The following is an 18,278-nucleotide window of genomic DNA, read 5'->3' as shown; positions in this document are numbered from 1 at the left end:
TTTTTTTTTTTTGGCATTTCAGTTGCCCTTCTTGAAATAATAAAACATAATACACTGAAATGTTGTGTATCTTATTCCATCTTTAACATTAAAATAGCTGCACAAAAATCCACCAATTTTGGTAAGTTTTTTTAAACACATGCTGATATGAGAGCTGTCACAATACAATCTAACCAAATTGTTTCGAATGAAGTTAAAGACAACTAAGCACTGCTAGAGCCACAGTACAGAAAAAACTCACTTTTTGGCCAACACAATAACCCTAATCGTTACAGGTGAATGAGAAAACACAGTGGCAAATCTAAAACAAAAGTATTAACGCAGGCACTCTCCTCCTGGCAGCACGTGCCTTTCTCCCCCCTTCTCCTCCCCCAGGTGCCTTGTACCTTTCCCTTTCTCTCTCCTAAGCTCCAAGGGCCCTCCTTTTGCCTCTGTAACTTGTTCCCTGAGTCCATTTCTTCCAATGCCCTTCTTTTTGCCTCTGTAACTTTTAAACTTTATCTTATTTACAAAAAGAAAGTTACAGGCATGCTACATGGCAAAGGCTCTGCAGGGGCTTCGGTGTGGCTACACAAAGCCGTGGCCCTGAAGCTCTAACATCCGTCCCAACCACCAAAAGGGCTCCTTCCTGAAAGATAGCAAACATCTGATTCAGGACAAGGCCTGAGCACCTGCACTGCTAACTAAGTTCCTCGGTGATGCTGACAACCCAAGGACCATGCTCTGAAAATCCCTGGATAGAGGAAAGCGGGAGAGGAAGTAGTACAGACATGCTGAATGCAAAAGAAACAATACTACAGACCTCACAGCTAACTGCTAAACTGCCATGAGGAGCAATTTAGTTTCAGAAAACCAGAACTCAAAATATAACCACTGCATTACCAAAATCTCTGCACAGAGTACTGGAAAACACCACAGGGGTCTCACCATTGCTGCTGGTTTTTGCATTCTTTGCCAGCTGCGCACGAGTAGCAGCAATCAAACTGTCGTGGGCCAACTCCTGAACCCGGAGGAACCAGGGAATGCTGCTGTCCGTGCTCTCACCGGAGAGGAAATCATTCCCTGAATCCTCGGCCTCATCTTGTACAAACACTAAGTGCTCGGCTGAAGAGCTCAGGCCTGGAAGAACAAGAGGATACAAGGCAGTTAGCCATGAAGTAACCCTTTTATTGGCCCTGGTGCAGAAACCCGTGTGTCCTGCACCAGCTATCCCAGCCCTTCACCTCTCACCTCAAGTTTCAGTTCTCACACAAGATTAGGTTATCACCTTTCTACTCCCAGCCCACAGGCTTGTCTCTACCTTACCTCCTTCTTTTTCACAGGCACAGCTGTCCTTCCTGGCAACCAGGCGAACCCTCACCCCATCCTATCCTTCCATGATCCCTGCATGTCTCCTTCAGCTGACTCCTCTCTACAGACTTTAAATCTGTCAAGCTCAAGTCTCTCCCATCTTTATTTTTATTTTTTTAAAGAATAGAAAGTCCCAAGTACTTCTCTAGCTGTCACTTTCACCTGTTGCTTCAAAGTCAACTTTCTTGAACAAGCGGAACTTTACCTTGCATACCCACTTTCTCACCTGCCATCCACTCCCCATCTCTTTAACCCCAGCCTCCACCTCAGCCACTGCAAAACCGCTGCGCTCGCCAAGGTCACCAGACATACACTTCCCAGTCCTCACCTCACCAGCCCATTCTGAAGCATTTGGCATGATTTAGTACCTTTCTTTCTTTAAAACGTTTTCCCCCCTTGGCTTGCTCCACACCACTCACATTCTGCTTTCTCATTAAATTTATTAGGGTGACATCAGTTAATAAAATTAGAAAGGTTTCAAGTACACAGTTCTAGAAGACATCATCTGTACATTGCATTGTGTGTTCACCGAAGTCCTTCCATCACTATACACTGGACCCCTTTTACCCCTTACTACCTCCTCCCTACCCCTTTTCCCTCTGGTGACCACATTTCTCATTCTGGTTTCTTTATCCCTCTCTAGCAACTCCTTCCTGCTTTTCTGTCACTCATAAATGTTTGGCTTTTTTTATTCAGGATCCCAGATTTGCCTACTTTTCTCTTTACGTTCTAGACCAGGGTTCCCAAACCTCCAGGCCGAGGACTGGTACCCCTCCAGGCCTGTTAGGAACCGGGCCGCACAGCAGGAGGTGAGCTTGAGTGTAATGCGCTTGAATCATCCTGAAATCATCCCCTAGCCCTGGTCCAGTCCGAGGAAGAACTGTCTCCTATGAAACCAACCCCTGGGGCCAAAAAGGTGGGGACCGCTGTTCCAGACTACTCCTGAATCAAAGAATCCTACTCACTGTCTCGTACATTTCCTAAACGCTGATAAGCACCAGACCTACTTCTTTCCCTCCAGACCTCTCTAGAACCCTGGACTTCTGTTTCTATCGCTAAAGGACACCTCCCCCTGAATGTCCCTCCCACATTTCAACATCAATAGGCACAAATGGGAACTAATCAACACCCCCAACCCTGTTCTTTCTGTGTTCACTATCTCGGTGACCAGCATCACCTCATTTCCCAAACAAGAAACTTCTGAGTCGTCCTACAGTCCACCCTCTCTCTCTCCATACTGAATTGGTCACTAGACTACATCAAGTCTCCAAAATAATAAAATAATACAGCTTCATTCCATTTTAAGCATGAGTAGAGCTCAGAAAAGGATAAAAAATTACCTGCTCTTGTTAGGTTAAGAAGAATAAAAGAAGTGCTATCACTTGGCTGCAGATCTTGCAACAAGCTAGGAGACTCTGGAGTGGACAAAAACTCTGGAGACTTCTGTACAGTCTGAGCCCGCGTCTCCTCTCCGTCTGGGCCCACATTCACCTGCAGGCTTCTCAGCACAGCTGAAGAAGGGACCTCCTTAGAGGAGTTGGTATGATTTGGAGTATCATCTAGTAAATAGAAAACACCACAGACTTAGGAAGCACCTACCTCCAAAGATCTCACCTGATACCCTTTAAAACGTCCCTTAGAACCTAACATCCTTACAGGAACAGACAGCATTTTCATTTTGCAAACACAAAATTTGCCTAAGAAAAGAACACAGAGGTGGCTTTAAGTTCTAACGGGAAGCAGGCCCAAAGCGAGGGGCGTGCTCCTCCAACACCTGGCCTCCGCCATCCACATCTGTACTTACGGACTTTGTCCTGGTGAGGCCAGAAGTCGGCACTTTCTGATTGAAAAGTGTGGTTACACAGTGAATACTAACTTAAGAACACGATCTAAATTTTAACTTATGTTTCTTGGGGAGAGATCACTCCCTTTAATTTTTATATCATGTATGTGACAGTTCTGGTGAGTCAATAGGGGAAAGAGAAAAACACAGCCTGGGAAAAAACTGACTTTTTATGGAATCATTGATCTATTTCATTGCAGTCTGGGTTTACACTGGAGGCAAAGAAATAATCAGATACTCTCTCTAATTTTCCTGCAAGGGAGGACATCAATTTACAAAGGTTTTGGCTGCAATATGACAAGGAACTGCACTACACCAATGTTTTCAGGGGTTCATCTTTATCGAATGCAGACAACCCTTCTTTCCTATTTTAAGGAGGTAACAGATAAGATTACAGGAATAAAAGTGCAAGCCTAGGGACAGTATGGCCATTTCAGAGCCTAATGAAGTTACACAACAATATAAATGTACCTAATGCTGTAGAACTAGTTAGATTTTAACTCGCTAAAATGATAAGTTTTGTTATGTATATTTTATTGCAAAACAATTTACTTTTCAAAGAAAGTTCATAGAGACACAGTTTTATCACAGAACAGCACTGGGAAAATAACTGCATATTCATCAACAGTAGCATGACTGTTGTGGTCCGCTCATGAAACAAACCACAGCTACCCACAAGGATGAATCTCACAAAAACAGAGGGAAAAAAAGGGTACAACAATATACATGCGTACAATTCCATTAATTTAAAGTCCAAAACCAGCTAAAATTAAAACTGTACTACTTAGACTTGGGCGGTTACTTGCAAACAAAAATTGTCTCAAAAGTTAAGGACAGTGGGGACCTATGGGACAACGGAGCTTGTCTTTATCAGGGAGGAGCCCATGGATGGCTCAGGAGCTGGCAATGTTCTACCTCTTGATTAAGTAAGTGGCGGGTGTCCCCTTTACAGTAACTCTTCAATATGTACACCCATATGGTTTTGTACTTCTCTGTATCTGTCACATACCCCAAGTGACAAGAAAGCACGCAGGCCACGCATGGAATGATACACACATACTTAAGAGGGAGGGGAATGAGATTGGGGAGGTATGTGCAGACACATTCGCTACTGTAATACTATATTTTATGAACTGGGAGGTGAGTACATGAGTTATTATCTATTGGTTCTCGAAATGCTTTAAATCAAAATTAAAACTAAAAAAGGCAATGTGAAAAAGAGGATAGATGCTTTTGTTTCTGTTTTCATTTCCTTTATTATTGTTAAACATTTATTCAATAAATTAAAATTGGGAGAGAAAAGTGACAGAAAAAGCCTAATGAAGATCAAAATTTATTGGCACATGGAAATTTTCTCATACTGAAAATCCTAAGTACCTGGAAAGACTCCCAATACACTAGTAGAAAAATGGGAATTGAGAGGGAAAAGTGTGGAAAACCAAGGAGCTACTCACAGAAACCGTAAGTCAATATTGGTTGGTTCATAACATCTGCCCTTCTTGAATCTTTGAACATTTAAATAGATTTTAAAGTCACTTAAAAACTCAAAGAAAAAAGACCACTAGAAGACAGTAACCAGAAGACTTTATAACAAATAATTTCTCACCAATAGGCTGATATTGATCCTCCCCTGATTTAACATTAATATTCCAAATTTTAAAACAAGGACCAGAAAACAAAGAATTCATTGCATCTAAAAATAACCTTCTCCTTGACAGCAGTCGAGTGATAGGACTGCCCTGTCCCCATCCAACGCGTTCTACTTCATTCTACTTCTCCCGAAGCCTCCTCGCCATCATCCACACTTCAGATCTGCAGCTTCTCTAACTGGCTCTTTCCTTTTAGCATAAAAACACCCTTAAATATTTCAAATCTGAGAAAAGAATTCTTTCATCTATCTTACATCCTTCTCTTTTTCCTTCCCATAGCAGGAGAGTCTTTACGAAGTGTAAATACTTAACTATCCGTACCTCACACTAATATCTCAACCCACTGCCGCCTGGCTGTCCACCCCCTTTCCACAGAACAGGCCCCCTGAAGGTCAACAATGGCCTTGATGACCCTCTCTCAGTGGGCCTCTTAGGAACATCTGACACACTGACTACTGCCGTGGGTTCCATGTCTGTACTCTGTGCAATATTCCTCATACTCCTCTAGCCTTTCCTTTCCCCCTCCTTCACAGGCTCTCCTGCCTTACCTTGTACCTTGAATAGGGAGTTCCAGGGCATTCTACCTTAGCCTTCTTTTCTCCTCAGGCTCACACTCTATGGGTTATCATACCCACTCCTATGGCATAAACTACCAGTGCACTTACAACTCCTATGGCTCATTTTTCTCCATGATTCCAAATGTTTGGTTTCCACCAGTCAGTTATAAAATCCGTATCCCATTCCCCTGGTGCCACAGAGGAGGCTAAGTTCTTATGACTCATTTATTTTATCCGTAGTGATCTAAAGTGTTACCTGGTAATATCAGCTGACTGCATTCTGAGGCCTCAGTCACCGGAAGGAGGGACAAGCAAGTAATATCTTTAGCTTCTGATTCTACTAGCCCCTGTCCCAATGGGATGGACGTATTCTGAACAAACTGTACCAGGAGCTAGGAGGTGGAGGGAGGGGAAATAACATTGAGAAATACAAGTTGTTAGAAGTGAATATAAACCTCTGAATTTACCAAAAGTTGATGATGTGATTAAGCCTTGATTGTCTCAGCCACATTCATTTAAAAACTAGATTAATGACAAATAAAATTTAAAGTTATTTTTACCAAGACATCTGTTCTAGAGAAAGGTTGAATTATATAATTAATTTAACCTTTGTTATTTCCAACAAACAAAGAAATAACAAAAATAATTATTTTTAAACAATAGCTATTAAAAATTCAACCACACTGTGCTGATTACATTTTTATAAAGCACTTTTCTATGTATTGGCTCCTTTAACCCTCACTGTAACTCAGAAAGCTCGAACATGTATTTTAAAGATCAGGAATGAAGCTGAAGACACTAAATAATTTTTCTCGAGTCAGAAGACTGGTTAGAAGCAGTGTCAGTCTTCAAACTTAAGTAATTTGATTCCAAACTCAGTGACCTTTCCATTATATAACACAGATATACTTAAATTAAAATGAAAAAAAAAATTAAAATGGTTAAGTCTTCTAATTACATTAAAAAATACTTTTAGATATCTGCAAAATTAATAAAAGAATGGTTTGTGGTAGTAAATACTTACATTCGTATACCCATATTACACATGTATGACATAGATAAGAGTTTTTCATATAATTATATTATCTAGATGTATAATTTTACACTTATTTAAATAATATTAAAAGTCATAAGAGGTAAAAATGGAATTAAGTCTTTGAAAAAGCAGTTAGTAACAGAAAAATAATAAACCAGTAGTTAAATTCAAAACAATACATCCCACAAAGACTAAACTTTACCCTCGGGCCCATCACAGCAAAGTCTGCTGGCCCCCCGACTGAGAAGGACAGACTCTGAACGCGGCCCACCACAGGGAGGACAGTCTGCGGGGCTCACCTCTGGTTTGGACTCTAACTCATCTGATAACATTGATTCAGCTTCCAAATCCTGTAGCTGTTCGGGGGGCAGGTTAAAATTTTAATTCAGAGTCAATGACACCTTCCTGTTTACTGTCATATTCCTCTAGGAAATGCTATGCTTTTCCTGTAAGATGGTGTCCTGGGTGGGTGCGTAATCAATGTAGCCTAAAACGGGAAAAAGGGGACAAAGAGAAACAGAATTAAGAGTAGAGAAAAAACGTAGCTAAATAAACAAAGCCTTCTTTATACAGGTGTGGCAAAAGTAGGTTTACAGTTGCAACCCTCTTCTGAGTTAATAAAGCTATTTTAATAATCATAACCTACATGTCTTTTTCCATACAAACAACTGTAAACCTACTTTTGCCCACATCTGTATATCCACAACAAGCAAGCAAATTAAGAATTCGGCCTAAAACACTCGTTTGAAAACAGAACAAGCCCAATGGGTATCAAAACCAATAAAGTTACACTTTGATGTAGAATTTCTACTAATCTGTCCTAAGAAAAGGTCTCAAATATGGGAAAATCTGTATGTCCAAAGAATTTCATCTTATCATCTGTGATAATAAGCAACTGCAAGCAACATGTAAATACACATATATACCTAACAATCAGGGATTAAATGACCCAGTAATTAGAAATGTTCACTAAATTACGTCACTTAAAAATATGGTTATGAAAACAAGGTAACAACAAAGAAAAATGCTAATGACAAATTCCAAAAACAAAATACAAAAATCACACATTTGCCAATACTAGAACTAGTTAAGATACACAAAGGAAAAAGTAAGAGAAAATTCACACAGTTTGGGTGGTAGGCTGGTGTGGCTTGTTTTTCTTTTCTCAATCTCCCAATTTTTCTAAAAATAGTTATGGAGTCAGTCAAAATTTGAATAGTGTTTCCTAAAAATAGTACTCTCAGGACCTTGATGGAGCTGTTTTCTCCCCATAATTTAAATTCTTTCTTTCTTATAGCATTTCCCCCCCACCCCAGGATCTTGGCAAAATGAGTTCACTTTATTCTGTGTAATTGTTGCTAAAATTGTAAGCACTTAAACACAAAATGGTCATACAGTGTAAAATGTCCCCAGGTTGGGAGTTTTCAGTTGACACCAAGGTCAGGGGGAAAGTTAGAATAAGACAGGCTTACTCTACAAAAAGAGCACTGAGAAGTACCTGAGTAAATGTTACTGCCCTGATAGTTCCCCCCTCCCCCTTGTTAGCTGCCAGAAATCCATGTATGTTTTCATCATAAAAAAAATTACAAGACTTTGTAAAAAAAAAAACTTTAAGTTTCCCACATAAAGTACCATGAATCCCCAACTTTTCCTTTCACATACATTTTTTCTTGTCAAGCACTATATTAGCTCAATGTGGTTTCTCCATCCCTCTCTTTACAGAGGAGGGACTAAGGCCCCATACATCACTTGCCCAATTTATTAAACTACACAGCCAGACTCCCACCCACAGAGCAGGTTGGCATGAGTAGTTGGCATGAAACAGTGACTACATCCCTCTAAGTTTGATCTTGAATCACCAGAGCTTAAGAATTCCTTTCCCCTGATTCCAGCTCATCTCAAGAAGCCAAGAAATTACCAAATGTTTGTTTAGGTTATCCTTAAACTTCCTCCAATTTTGAGACTCTAGGATTGTAAAATCTTAGGAAACTAGACAATTATTTACTGTCTTTACATTTGTTAGGGTTTTTAGAAACTAATGGGGCTGGCTCTAGGAATGGTTTCAGTTTTCTTACCTAATGAAAAAACCCTCGAAGGATACAAACATGTGCCCTGAACAAGGGGAAAATCAGGTATAGCAGACCTTAGACATTTTTGCAAAGCTGGGATAACAACTCAGAAAGGGGCTGCTGCTCTCTCACAGTTTAAGAGCCACCCCTAGATCACCATTTCTCAAGGGTCCGTGGTTATCTATGACACCCTTCAGGGGTGTCCAACCTGTGACCCACAGGCCACATGCAGCAGCTCAGGATGGCTAGGAATGTGGCCCAACACAAAATTGTAAATTTACTTAAAACATTATGAGATGTGTGTGTGTGTGTATATGTGTGATTACGTGTCATAATGTATTTAATATGTAGCCCAAGATAACTCTTCTTCTTCTTCCAGTGTGGCCCAGAAACGCCAAAAGGTTGGACACCCTAAAGACTGTTTTCATTTCAATGATAATCTTAAAAACTAGCACACGCACTTTCTGGAACAAATGGGTACCCATACTATAACTGAGTGCAGCCATACAATTTTGGTGTCCAGATCTGTGGTTTGTATGTGTGCCATATAAAAAAAAGAGAATGGTAAGGCACAGTAGAATAGAAGGCTGCCCTCAGAATAACCTGCACTGGAGCACGCAGTACCACGGCAAATGTACCGTGCGGACCTCACCTTTAACAGGGCACTAGCTAAGTGTGATGGCAAATCCAATTCAATTCTATTCCCAGTTCCAGCTACCCATTTAACAGATTTTAAAACGTGCAATGCAAATCTATTTTAAATAACAGCTTCACTGACATATAATTCACATACCATATACTTCACTCATTTAAAGAGTACAAGTTTTGCAACCATAACCACGATTTAGAAAATTTTCATCATCCCAAAAAAGAAAGCCTATACCCACTTTCTCCCAAACCCTCCACTGACCAGGCCTGGGTAATTATTAATCTACTTTCCGTCTGTATGGATTTACCTACCCTGAACATTTCTTATAAAGGGCATTATATCTGTGATCTTTTATGCCTGGCTGCTTTCCCTCAGCATGACGTCTCCAAGGTTTGTCCTTGTTATGTAGCATGCATCAGTACTTCATTTCTTTTTATGGCCACGTAATATTACATTGCATGGCTATATATTTTATCTATCAAATTATCAGTTGATGGTCATTTGGGTTATTTCTACATTTCAGTTGTTTCCACAATTTGGCTACTATGCATAATGCTGCTATGAACATTCAAGTACAAATTTTGTGTGGACATATATTTTCATTCTTTTCTGTCTAGGGGTGAAACTGCTAGGTCCTGCGATAACTCTGCGTTTACCGAGGTAACATAAGAGTTACCATACCGGGGTAGACGCGAGGGAACTCTCGAGGAACACCAGGCTGTTTTCCAAAGTGGATGTGTCGCCTTACAATCCCACCAGTAGTGCACGAGGGGATCCAGTTTCTCCACACCCTCACCACTTCTTGTTAGTGTCTGCCTTTTTCATCGCACCCATCCTGGGGGCGTGAAGTGGTGACTCACTCTGGTTTTGAGTTGCATCACCCGATGGCTAATGATGCTGCGCATCTTTTCCTGTGCTTATCGGGCATTTGTACAACTTTTTTGGCAAAATGCTTAAACAGGTTGGTGGCTCACTTTTAAATGATTCATCCTTTTATCACTGCATTGTTAGAGTTCTTTATATATTCTAGATATAAGTCCCCGATCAAATAGATGATTTGCGCAAACTTTCTTCCATTCTGTTATCTTTTCACTTGCAAAGCGTATCTTTTTTTAAATATATTTTATTTATTTTTAGAGAGAGGGGTAGGGAGGGACAAAGAGAGGGGAAGAAACATCGATCAGTTGTTTTTTGCACGCCGCCAACTGGGGACCTGGCCCACAACCCAGGCATGTGCCCTGACCAGGAATCAAACCAGCGACCCTTTCAGACTGAGGTAAGTCACCCAACCCACTGAACCACACCAGTCAGGGCACAAAGCAAGTCTTATCTTCAACTGAACAAGACAACTCTAACTCTACAAAGTTATCATAAATACCACATTAAAATTGGCATTCGAGGACTTCTCAGTCACCTCTGGTTAAATGTAAGATCTGATTATCGCAAACTGTGCAATAATGCCCTGACATTATAAATACTACCTTGTACGATAACTTCTGCGTTAGTATTACTTAAGTTAAAATGTAGAAACAGATGAAATACATTACTGAATCCAAGGCTAATCTTTCCACTGTTAAACTCAACATTAAGTATGTATTTCATTTTAGCAAAACAACTCTACCACATAATATGAAGTTAATCTGAATTTTCATTTTATGATGTTGTCTACATCTGTATACTTACTCATAAAGATATAAATCCATGGCAACGACTGATATAATCCTGATAACCTAAACTGTATGACATACACGGTTCCCTATGACCAGCAAAACAAGTTAGACTGCTTAAACAATCTTTGTTTAGCATATAGATTTTAGAAATCCACTTACCCTCACACTGCTATTATTGATCTGTAAGTTTGTTTTGATGTTATAGTTAGGAGCTATAAAACTTCAGCAGAGGAGGTATAAGTATTACCTAGCTTTATGTTTATTTAGAATATTTGTAATAAAAATAATTTGCCAGTATTGGGGGAGGGGTCCCAATGCAATGCTGTTCCTTTAAATGCAATTTACATGACACTGGAGTGAAAGGCACTGCTCTTACCCAAAGGGAAGCTATGTTTCAGAGGAAATTTCTTTCCAGGCTTTCTCATGCTATTAAGGTAAGAGATCAGAACTGCAGTGTACAGAATAATCACGTACAGCACCCAACGTTGTTTAAGGTGGACAGTTATTATATGTTCTTTTTTTAAATTTATTGATTTTGAGAGAGAGACAAGTGTGCAGGGGAAGGGGGGAGAGAAACATTGATTTGTTGTTCCACTTACTTATGCATTCATTGGTTGACTCTTGTATGTGCTCTGACCGGAGATCCAACTTAGAACCTTGGCGTATGGGGACGATGCTCTAACCAACTGAGCTACCCGGCCAGGGCTATTCATTTTTATTATGTATCTGTAGCGGGTGGACAGGCAGAATGTATACCCCTATTTCCTTTTAAATAGAAAATGTACTAATTTAGCTCCATACATAATAGAAGAGACAATGACATTTAATTATCAGCAACCAAGGTTGGGCCCATCAAATCATATTTTCCACAAATCGTAAGTAAGGCATCTTGGCTCTAGATAAAGAGTCACTGCAAAACCAACTGGCCTCAGAAAGCCAGGAATTGGTCTAAGCAGCACTGTCCAGACCCAACCTCCCTCTCCCCTTGCTGACAACTAAATTCGACCAAGTGCCTGGCTCCACAACCACTGAAGTATATTAATCTGCTTAAAAAAAAAATCTTGGTCCAGTATATATTATTTAGAAATCCACCGACCCTGCTGCTGCTATTATTAAAAGTTAGCCCACTGTCAGCCTAGAGGTTAAAAAGAATGCAGGCAATAAAGCCTTTGCAATGACCGAAGCAAAGAACAAGGAGCCCTGAAAAGTTTTGGAAATGATTCGAGAATTCAACAATAGCAAAGCAGATTTAGGACAATAGCATCTCTATTATCAGGACCATCCTGAGAACAACTCTCCTTCTGTTTTTAGCCAAACAGACAAAGCCTGGGAAGTAAAGTTTGATAAACTACATTCTTTTTCTACAGCACACCCAACATCACCCAGCAAATCATGCATTAAAATACTAAGTTGCTAAACAAGTTAAAGAAGCTGAGATACGTTTTTTTAAAAAACAAAGGGACAAGGTCTCTAAGGCAGGAATCTAAATTCTGCCTCAGACTAGGTTGAGACCTAGGCAAGCCACTCAACTTCTTGGCCCTAGGAAAGTCATCTGAAATACAGAAATGAAACAAATCTACTCTAGGATTATTTTTATATTAGTCAATAGAAATAATTATGAAATTCTTCAGAAATAAAGTTCTGCACAGGTGCTCAAGAAACAGGAAAGTCTATCAAATGCTTAGTATAGTATGAAAGGTTAGGAACTCTGCCCATTATTACTGAGTCCAAATTCCCTATGAGCAGTGGTTTTCAAACTTTTGACTGCAACCTACAGTAAGATACACTTTCCATCATAACCCAGCAAATAAAACACAAATGGAAGCACACACAAATAACTTATTTTCATTCAGCAATACTAACCTCTACTACTCTCATGCACTGTCTTTTTATAAATTGTAAGACCCAATAAACTGATCTCACAAGCTCCTAACAGGTTATGTTCCACAGACTGAAAAACATTATGAAAGTACCATCAAAATGTCTAAAATACAGATGTTAAGCGTAGAATCAGCCATAAAGTGTAAAGCCACAGACATTAATCTGCTTTCAATATATATTACAAACAATCAGCAATTATCATTGGAGTTTTGGTGAAGCTGAGGTTACTTGCATCTTGTCCTCCAGCTCCCAGGAGATCTGCAAAGGAAAACACTACACACTAGGCCATGACCAGCAAAGAGAAGAAGTCTTACGTCCCAAACCCCAATGTAGAACTCACATCCTAGACAAGAATCAATAGTCACACCATTTCCCTATGGCAGAGATGGCCTAAAACCAATGCAGGCTACACTGGGAAATACTAGGAAGGAAAAACCAATCCTCAGTAAACTAAGCAAGCAACAGGGAAACAGATTACACAGGTCTCTTGCCTCTGTCCTAACTTCTCCACAGAAGGGAGTGTATTCCAAAGGGAAAGATGACCAGGGGCTTTAACTACTTTGCTTCATAAAAGAAACAAAACACCTTTGTGTCAACCTCTAAAAAGGAAAGTGATTCCACTCTACAAAACAAAGCTCAGACTATCACTACTGCTCTAACTTAAGGGAAGTCAACAATGCCTTCGCCTTGACCCAGTTTTAGAAAGGAGGACAAGGTGAGTGGGTCGAGACAAAAAGAGGAAAGAAATTGAGAAACATTGTACTCCCCTCATCACAAAGGTTAAAATAAAGCACATGATTCCAACCAGAAGGATCAGTCTCCCTTACCAGGAACCGATCTGCTTCTTAGCTCCCTCCATCTCTACCTGTGGCTGACCACGGATGTAAACTCAATCAAATCGGGAATGGTTATAAAGGACACATGGACAAAATCAAGGGGGGATGGAGGTGGGTTCGGCTGGGGTGGAGGGATAGGGAGAAAAGGCATACAACTGTAATTGAATAACAATAAAATTTTTTTTAAACCCTAAAACTAAAATTCCACTAATAGTAGTGAATTACAAAGACCAAAAATTAAAACTTCTTTTAAAGGAATAGTTTAAATTTTGGTGTAAAATTTGGTTGTGCTGGGAAGAGAAAAATCAGGTAACTTTCCCTTGCAAACCTAGAATATTATGGGAGTGATTAAATTCTAATGATGAAGTAGTAACAGGTACTAACGAAAGAAACTTGGAATGAACTGTGAAGCCAGAATGAGTCTTAGAAACTGTGGGATTCGCCCTGGGCCTTCTCCCTTCTCTTCGCAGTATCTTCTGGGTGCTCTATTCCCACAGCCCTGAATTTTATTCCAGTCACCTAATCCTCTACAATCCTAATTCTCTACAAGCCAAATTCAAGAGAATTGTCTCCCCTTTCTCACCCCCAGTCACAATCCACCTCATCAATTCACTGAAACCTCTCTTGTAAAGACTGCCCATGACCTTCATGTTACCAAGTCCAATGGACACTTTGCTGTCCTCATCTTTCCTGACCTCTGCAATGGACGACTGTTGTTTTTGACTGTTCTACATTCATTTCCCCTGCTTGGGTGACAGGATCTGCCCCTCACTCATTGATTACATTCTTGGCGGAACTGTAGACTGAGGTGTGTTTTTTTCTACCCTGGCCAACTATTAGACACTTGACCCACGTTGAACAAATCACATTTTCCTCAATGTGAATCTTCAGGGAAGTAACTAAGGACTGAAAAATGTGGCAGCAGCCCATCCATTCAGTAATGCAGTTAGCAGCCTCCCCGGGGGCTGCTCATATTCCTGTCCTTTATAAAGCCAGGGCTTTCAGCATTTTCTTCCGTCCTGTGAACTGCCCACACCCTTCCTATAAATTTCTCTTTTGAAGTAAGTTGGTCACTTGCAACCAAAGAGGCGTAACTGGCATTGTCTCTCAGAAGCACGGCCTCCTTCCTCAAACACTACTTTTTCTGCTTCCAAAATACGTGTTCCTTATTTCACTACTACCTCATCGGCCATTTCTCCAGTCTCCTTTGAAAACTCCCAATACTCCTCCTCCACTCAGCCCCTAAATGTTCACATTTCTCAGGAAAGTGTTCAGGCCAGCTTTTCCCGCTCTACTCTCTCCCTCCTGTGAATTCATCCAGTACCTGGGCTTTAAATATGGTCTCCAAATGTTAATCTATAGCCCAGGTATCTCCTCTGAGCTGCAGACTTGTACATACAATTGCTTACTTGACGTCTCTAATACTTCAACTTGATATCTCAATTTTAACATATTCGAAACAAATTCTCTCCCAAGCCTGTCTCCCATCATTTCCTGCCAGCCCCTCTCACCCCAAACCTATACTCAAGGACCACCATTTACCTCATTTAGGAGTAATTTTTATTATTTTCTTTCCTTTGCTCCCAATACTGAATTCATTTGCAAGGCCTATCGATTCTATCTCCACAAGAGAAAATATAGCAAATCCACCTACTTCTTTGTCTACTGCCACCACCCAATCCAGCCCACCATCACCTCTTGCCCTAAAGCACTATTACTGCCTCCTAACCATCTCCCTGCTTCTACTCTTGCCACTGTCCATTCTAGTCTCTTCACAGCAATAAATATCTTCAAATGTCAATCTTATTATACATACTTCCCTGCTTGAAACTCTTCTCTAGTCTTTCCAATATGTCTAGACACAATCCAAACTCCTCATTCTGGCTTGTAAGAACCTATGTGAGCCATTCCTGTCTCTCCAACCACACTTTGCAGTCACCCTTCCTTACGTACTCTCCAAGATCCAGCCCGGTGAATCTCCCTTAGCTCCTTGAACACATTAAGCTCTTATATTAGGGATTTGTAAATGACATTTCCTCTCCTAGGAAAGCAGAGGTTATCCTGTCTGCAGTTGATTAGCTCTTTTGTTTTAATCCTTCTGAGTTCAGTTTAACTGTTAACTCATTTAGAAAGGCTTTCCTGACACCTTCTCCAAAGAAGGTTCTCCATACTCCCACCTTTACTTTCTGTATCTACTGTCTCCACTCATCACAATTTCTAATTCTTTCATTTGGTTTTATACAATACTCATGAAAGTTGTAGGCTCCATAAACAAGGGGAAGAACTAGTCTTGTTCACTACTGTATCTCCCAGCACCCAGCACCTGTGCCTGGCACAGTACTTTATGCAATTCGTAAGGAATTTAGGTCTCCTACAGTCATTTCTGACACTGTGAAGCTCTAAGGCTGTCTCTACTATGAGCTGAAAGGGCTTCCATACACACTTCCCTGTAAGCACCTAGTAGGCACTGAATAAATATCTGTGTAACAAATGAATGACGTTGTAAATGATAATTTTTTGTCTTTATTTCTGACCTCTCCTCTGAACTTCAGACTTGCATTTCTAACTGCCTGCTATCATCTCCACCTGGATATCCAACAGCAACTCGAATGTAACAATTTCCAAAATCCAGATTATCTTCTCCCCCTCCCCAAAACCTGTTCTTTCTGTTGCCCAATCTTCCTCCCCCTCAGCTGCAAATTCTAGGTCTTTAACAATCTCTCATCTTCCCTATTTAAATAACCCCAGTGGCTCTAATTCCCCCAAACTTATTCCTATTGTAATGTCCTATTTAGGTTTCTCATTATCTTTCAACTACACTATTAAAATAGGCTTCTAAGTGGTCTCACCCAGCCCTTCAAATTCCCCTTGCCAATCAGTCTTTCACGCAGCCACTCCAGTTACCTTTCCAAAACACAGAAATGCCTGTAACAGTTCACTTACTCAAAGTTCAGTGCCTCAGAACGGCAATCAAATTCCTGAGCACGGCATTTCTACCTGTCCTCAAACACTGTTCCCGTTCCAGCATCCACTGTATTCCTTAACACACTTTTTATGCCAGCCCAGAAGTGGATACACTAACCTTTGTCAGTGCTCAAGGGCTTTTGCTTGGGATAGTTCTTCAACCAGTAGTACACACCCCCAATCTAGATCTGATCTTGTGAAATCCTTTCCAGCCCTTAAAATCCCACTCAAATGCCAACTCCTCCATGAAGACTCTCTGATTCCTTCCCTCCAGGCAGAACAAATCTGTCCTTACCTTGGTGTTTTCACAACACTGAAATTTTTCTCACTGGTTAGGATTGTCGAGTTTATTCACCCTTCTTCCATTAACCCAGGACAATGCTGTGTACAAAGTAAACACTCAGGAAAATATTTGCTGAATAAATAGGTAAACCCCTTAATTTACAGAGGGGGGAAAAAAAAGCCAAAACCTAAAGATTAAGTAATTTACCAAAAAATTAGGCATCTACTTAAGATGCAAAACTTTAAAAACTAGAATCTAAATCTCCTGACTGCTGGTTTAGTTGACTTTGCTCTGTCCACACCAAGATAACACAAAATGGAATTTCTTCCTTACACCAAAATGTCCCTGACTTTATTTCAAAATGTTTCTTTTATTCTCTTTGCAAATATGCTGCGTTGATCTTTTGCCAAAGTGAGGAAGAAGTGCAAATTCTTAGGTCCCAAGTTAATAATATTTAATTTCCAAATAGTGTCTTAACTGCATTTCAGAGCCTCCTGAGCAAGAGGAATAAACTTTAATAAACTGGATTCTTTTATCTGAAGAAACTTCAGGGACTAAATTCAACCTGCGAAATGCGCACAAGCTGTAAACACAGCCCACACCCCCCGCAGGCGCTGCAGAAAACCGCAGTCCAGCCGCTCCAAGTGGGCAGCCTCAGTTCTTCCAGACCCAGAAAGTAATGGGATATATGAAAGCAGATGGTAGCTCCAGGATGAAGTATCCAGGGCAGAGTCCCCTTGGCATCTTATTCCCCGATTACAACGGCCTCCGTGTAAGGCCCCGGAGTCCGCGGGCAGGCCTCGGCTGCAAGCGCAGTCCGGGAGCCCCCGCCCAGGGGATCCGATGACCCCAGCTTTCTCAGGACGGTCTTGTTCCCGTGCTTCGGCCCCAGAAACCAAGCAAAGGAGCCGAAACACCGGCCTCAAAACCCTGCAAGGGGAAAGGTCCAAACCCTGCGGCTTCAGACTGGCCGCTCCCGGGTCCCCCAGATCCCACAAGGGTGCCCAAGGGGGGCGGCTTCCCTGTCCTCTCCGGGGGCGAACCCGGCCCGAGCCCCCGAGAAGCCTGTGCCGGTCCCCTCCCTTTCGGGGTCCACCTGGCCTAGGAAGCGTGGTCTGGCCCCCAGCTCCGGATCTCACCTGCCCGTCGCCAGCAGCCGTCCGCCCGTCGGTCCCGAATTCCGTCCACACACAGCGTCTTCCGGCTCCTGCCGGAAGCAGACCGAACCCGGGACAGGAAGTCTGGCCGCCCCCCACGCACACACCCACTTTCTCGGCCGGTTGGGAGCCGAGGGGTGCCGGTTGCTCCGGCTCGCGGTGCAGGGCTCCGCCCCCCGGGCGGAAAGAACAGTGGGCTCCCACCTCCTACTCATTCTCCTCGGCCTTCTGGGCTCTTTGGTCCACAGAGCCAGAAAGACGGGGTCAGTTAATTCTAGCCATGACGTCACTGCTTCCCTGCAGCAATAGATGGGGTAGTTTTTCCAGTCAGCTG

At 41.5% G+C, this 18,278-nt stretch overlaps 1 protein-coding gene across 3 annotated transcripts in view; it reads right to left on the bottom strand.

Annotated features, from left to right (window-relative positions):
* The window catches only part of ZNF410 (zinc finger protein 410), a 32,183-nt gene extending 13,996 nt beyond the window's left edge, over positions 1 to 18,187 (bottom strand). Inside the window, exons 1-5 of one of the 3 annotated variants that reach the window (XM_053928100.2) lie at positions 17,927 to 18,187; positions 6,735 to 6,922; positions 5,656 to 5,791; positions 2,691 to 2,909; positions 928 to 1,119 (exon numbers count right to left, since the gene is read on the bottom strand). In XM_053928100.2, the coding sequence (XP_053784075.1) occupies positions 928 to 1,119; positions 2,691 to 2,909; positions 5,656 to 5,791; positions 6,735 to 6,767 (580 nt within the window). In that variant the 5' untranslated portion in view covers positions 6,768 to 6,922; positions 17,927 to 18,187. Of the gene's footprint in view, positions 1 to 927; positions 1,120 to 2,690; positions 2,910 to 5,655; positions 5,792 to 6,734; positions 6,923 to 16,799; positions 16,886 to 17,926 lie in introns of those variants that run through there. The other 2 variants (XM_024567615.4, XM_053928099.1) reach the window with 2 other exon arrangements.
* Positions 18,188 to 18,278: the final 91 nt, after the last annotated feature.

The sequence above is a fragment of the Desmodus rotundus genome, chromosome 7 (assembly GCF_022682495.2).
Source record: "Desmodus rotundus isolate HL8 chromosome 7, HLdesRot8A.1, whole genome shotgun sequence".
In the NCBI taxonomy this organism is placed as follows: domain Eukaryota; kingdom Metazoa; phylum Chordata; class Mammalia; order Chiroptera; family Phyllostomidae; genus Desmodus; species Desmodus rotundus.
Note: the sequence above shows the minus strand (reverse complement) of the source record. Positions and strands in the feature narration are given on the sequence as shown.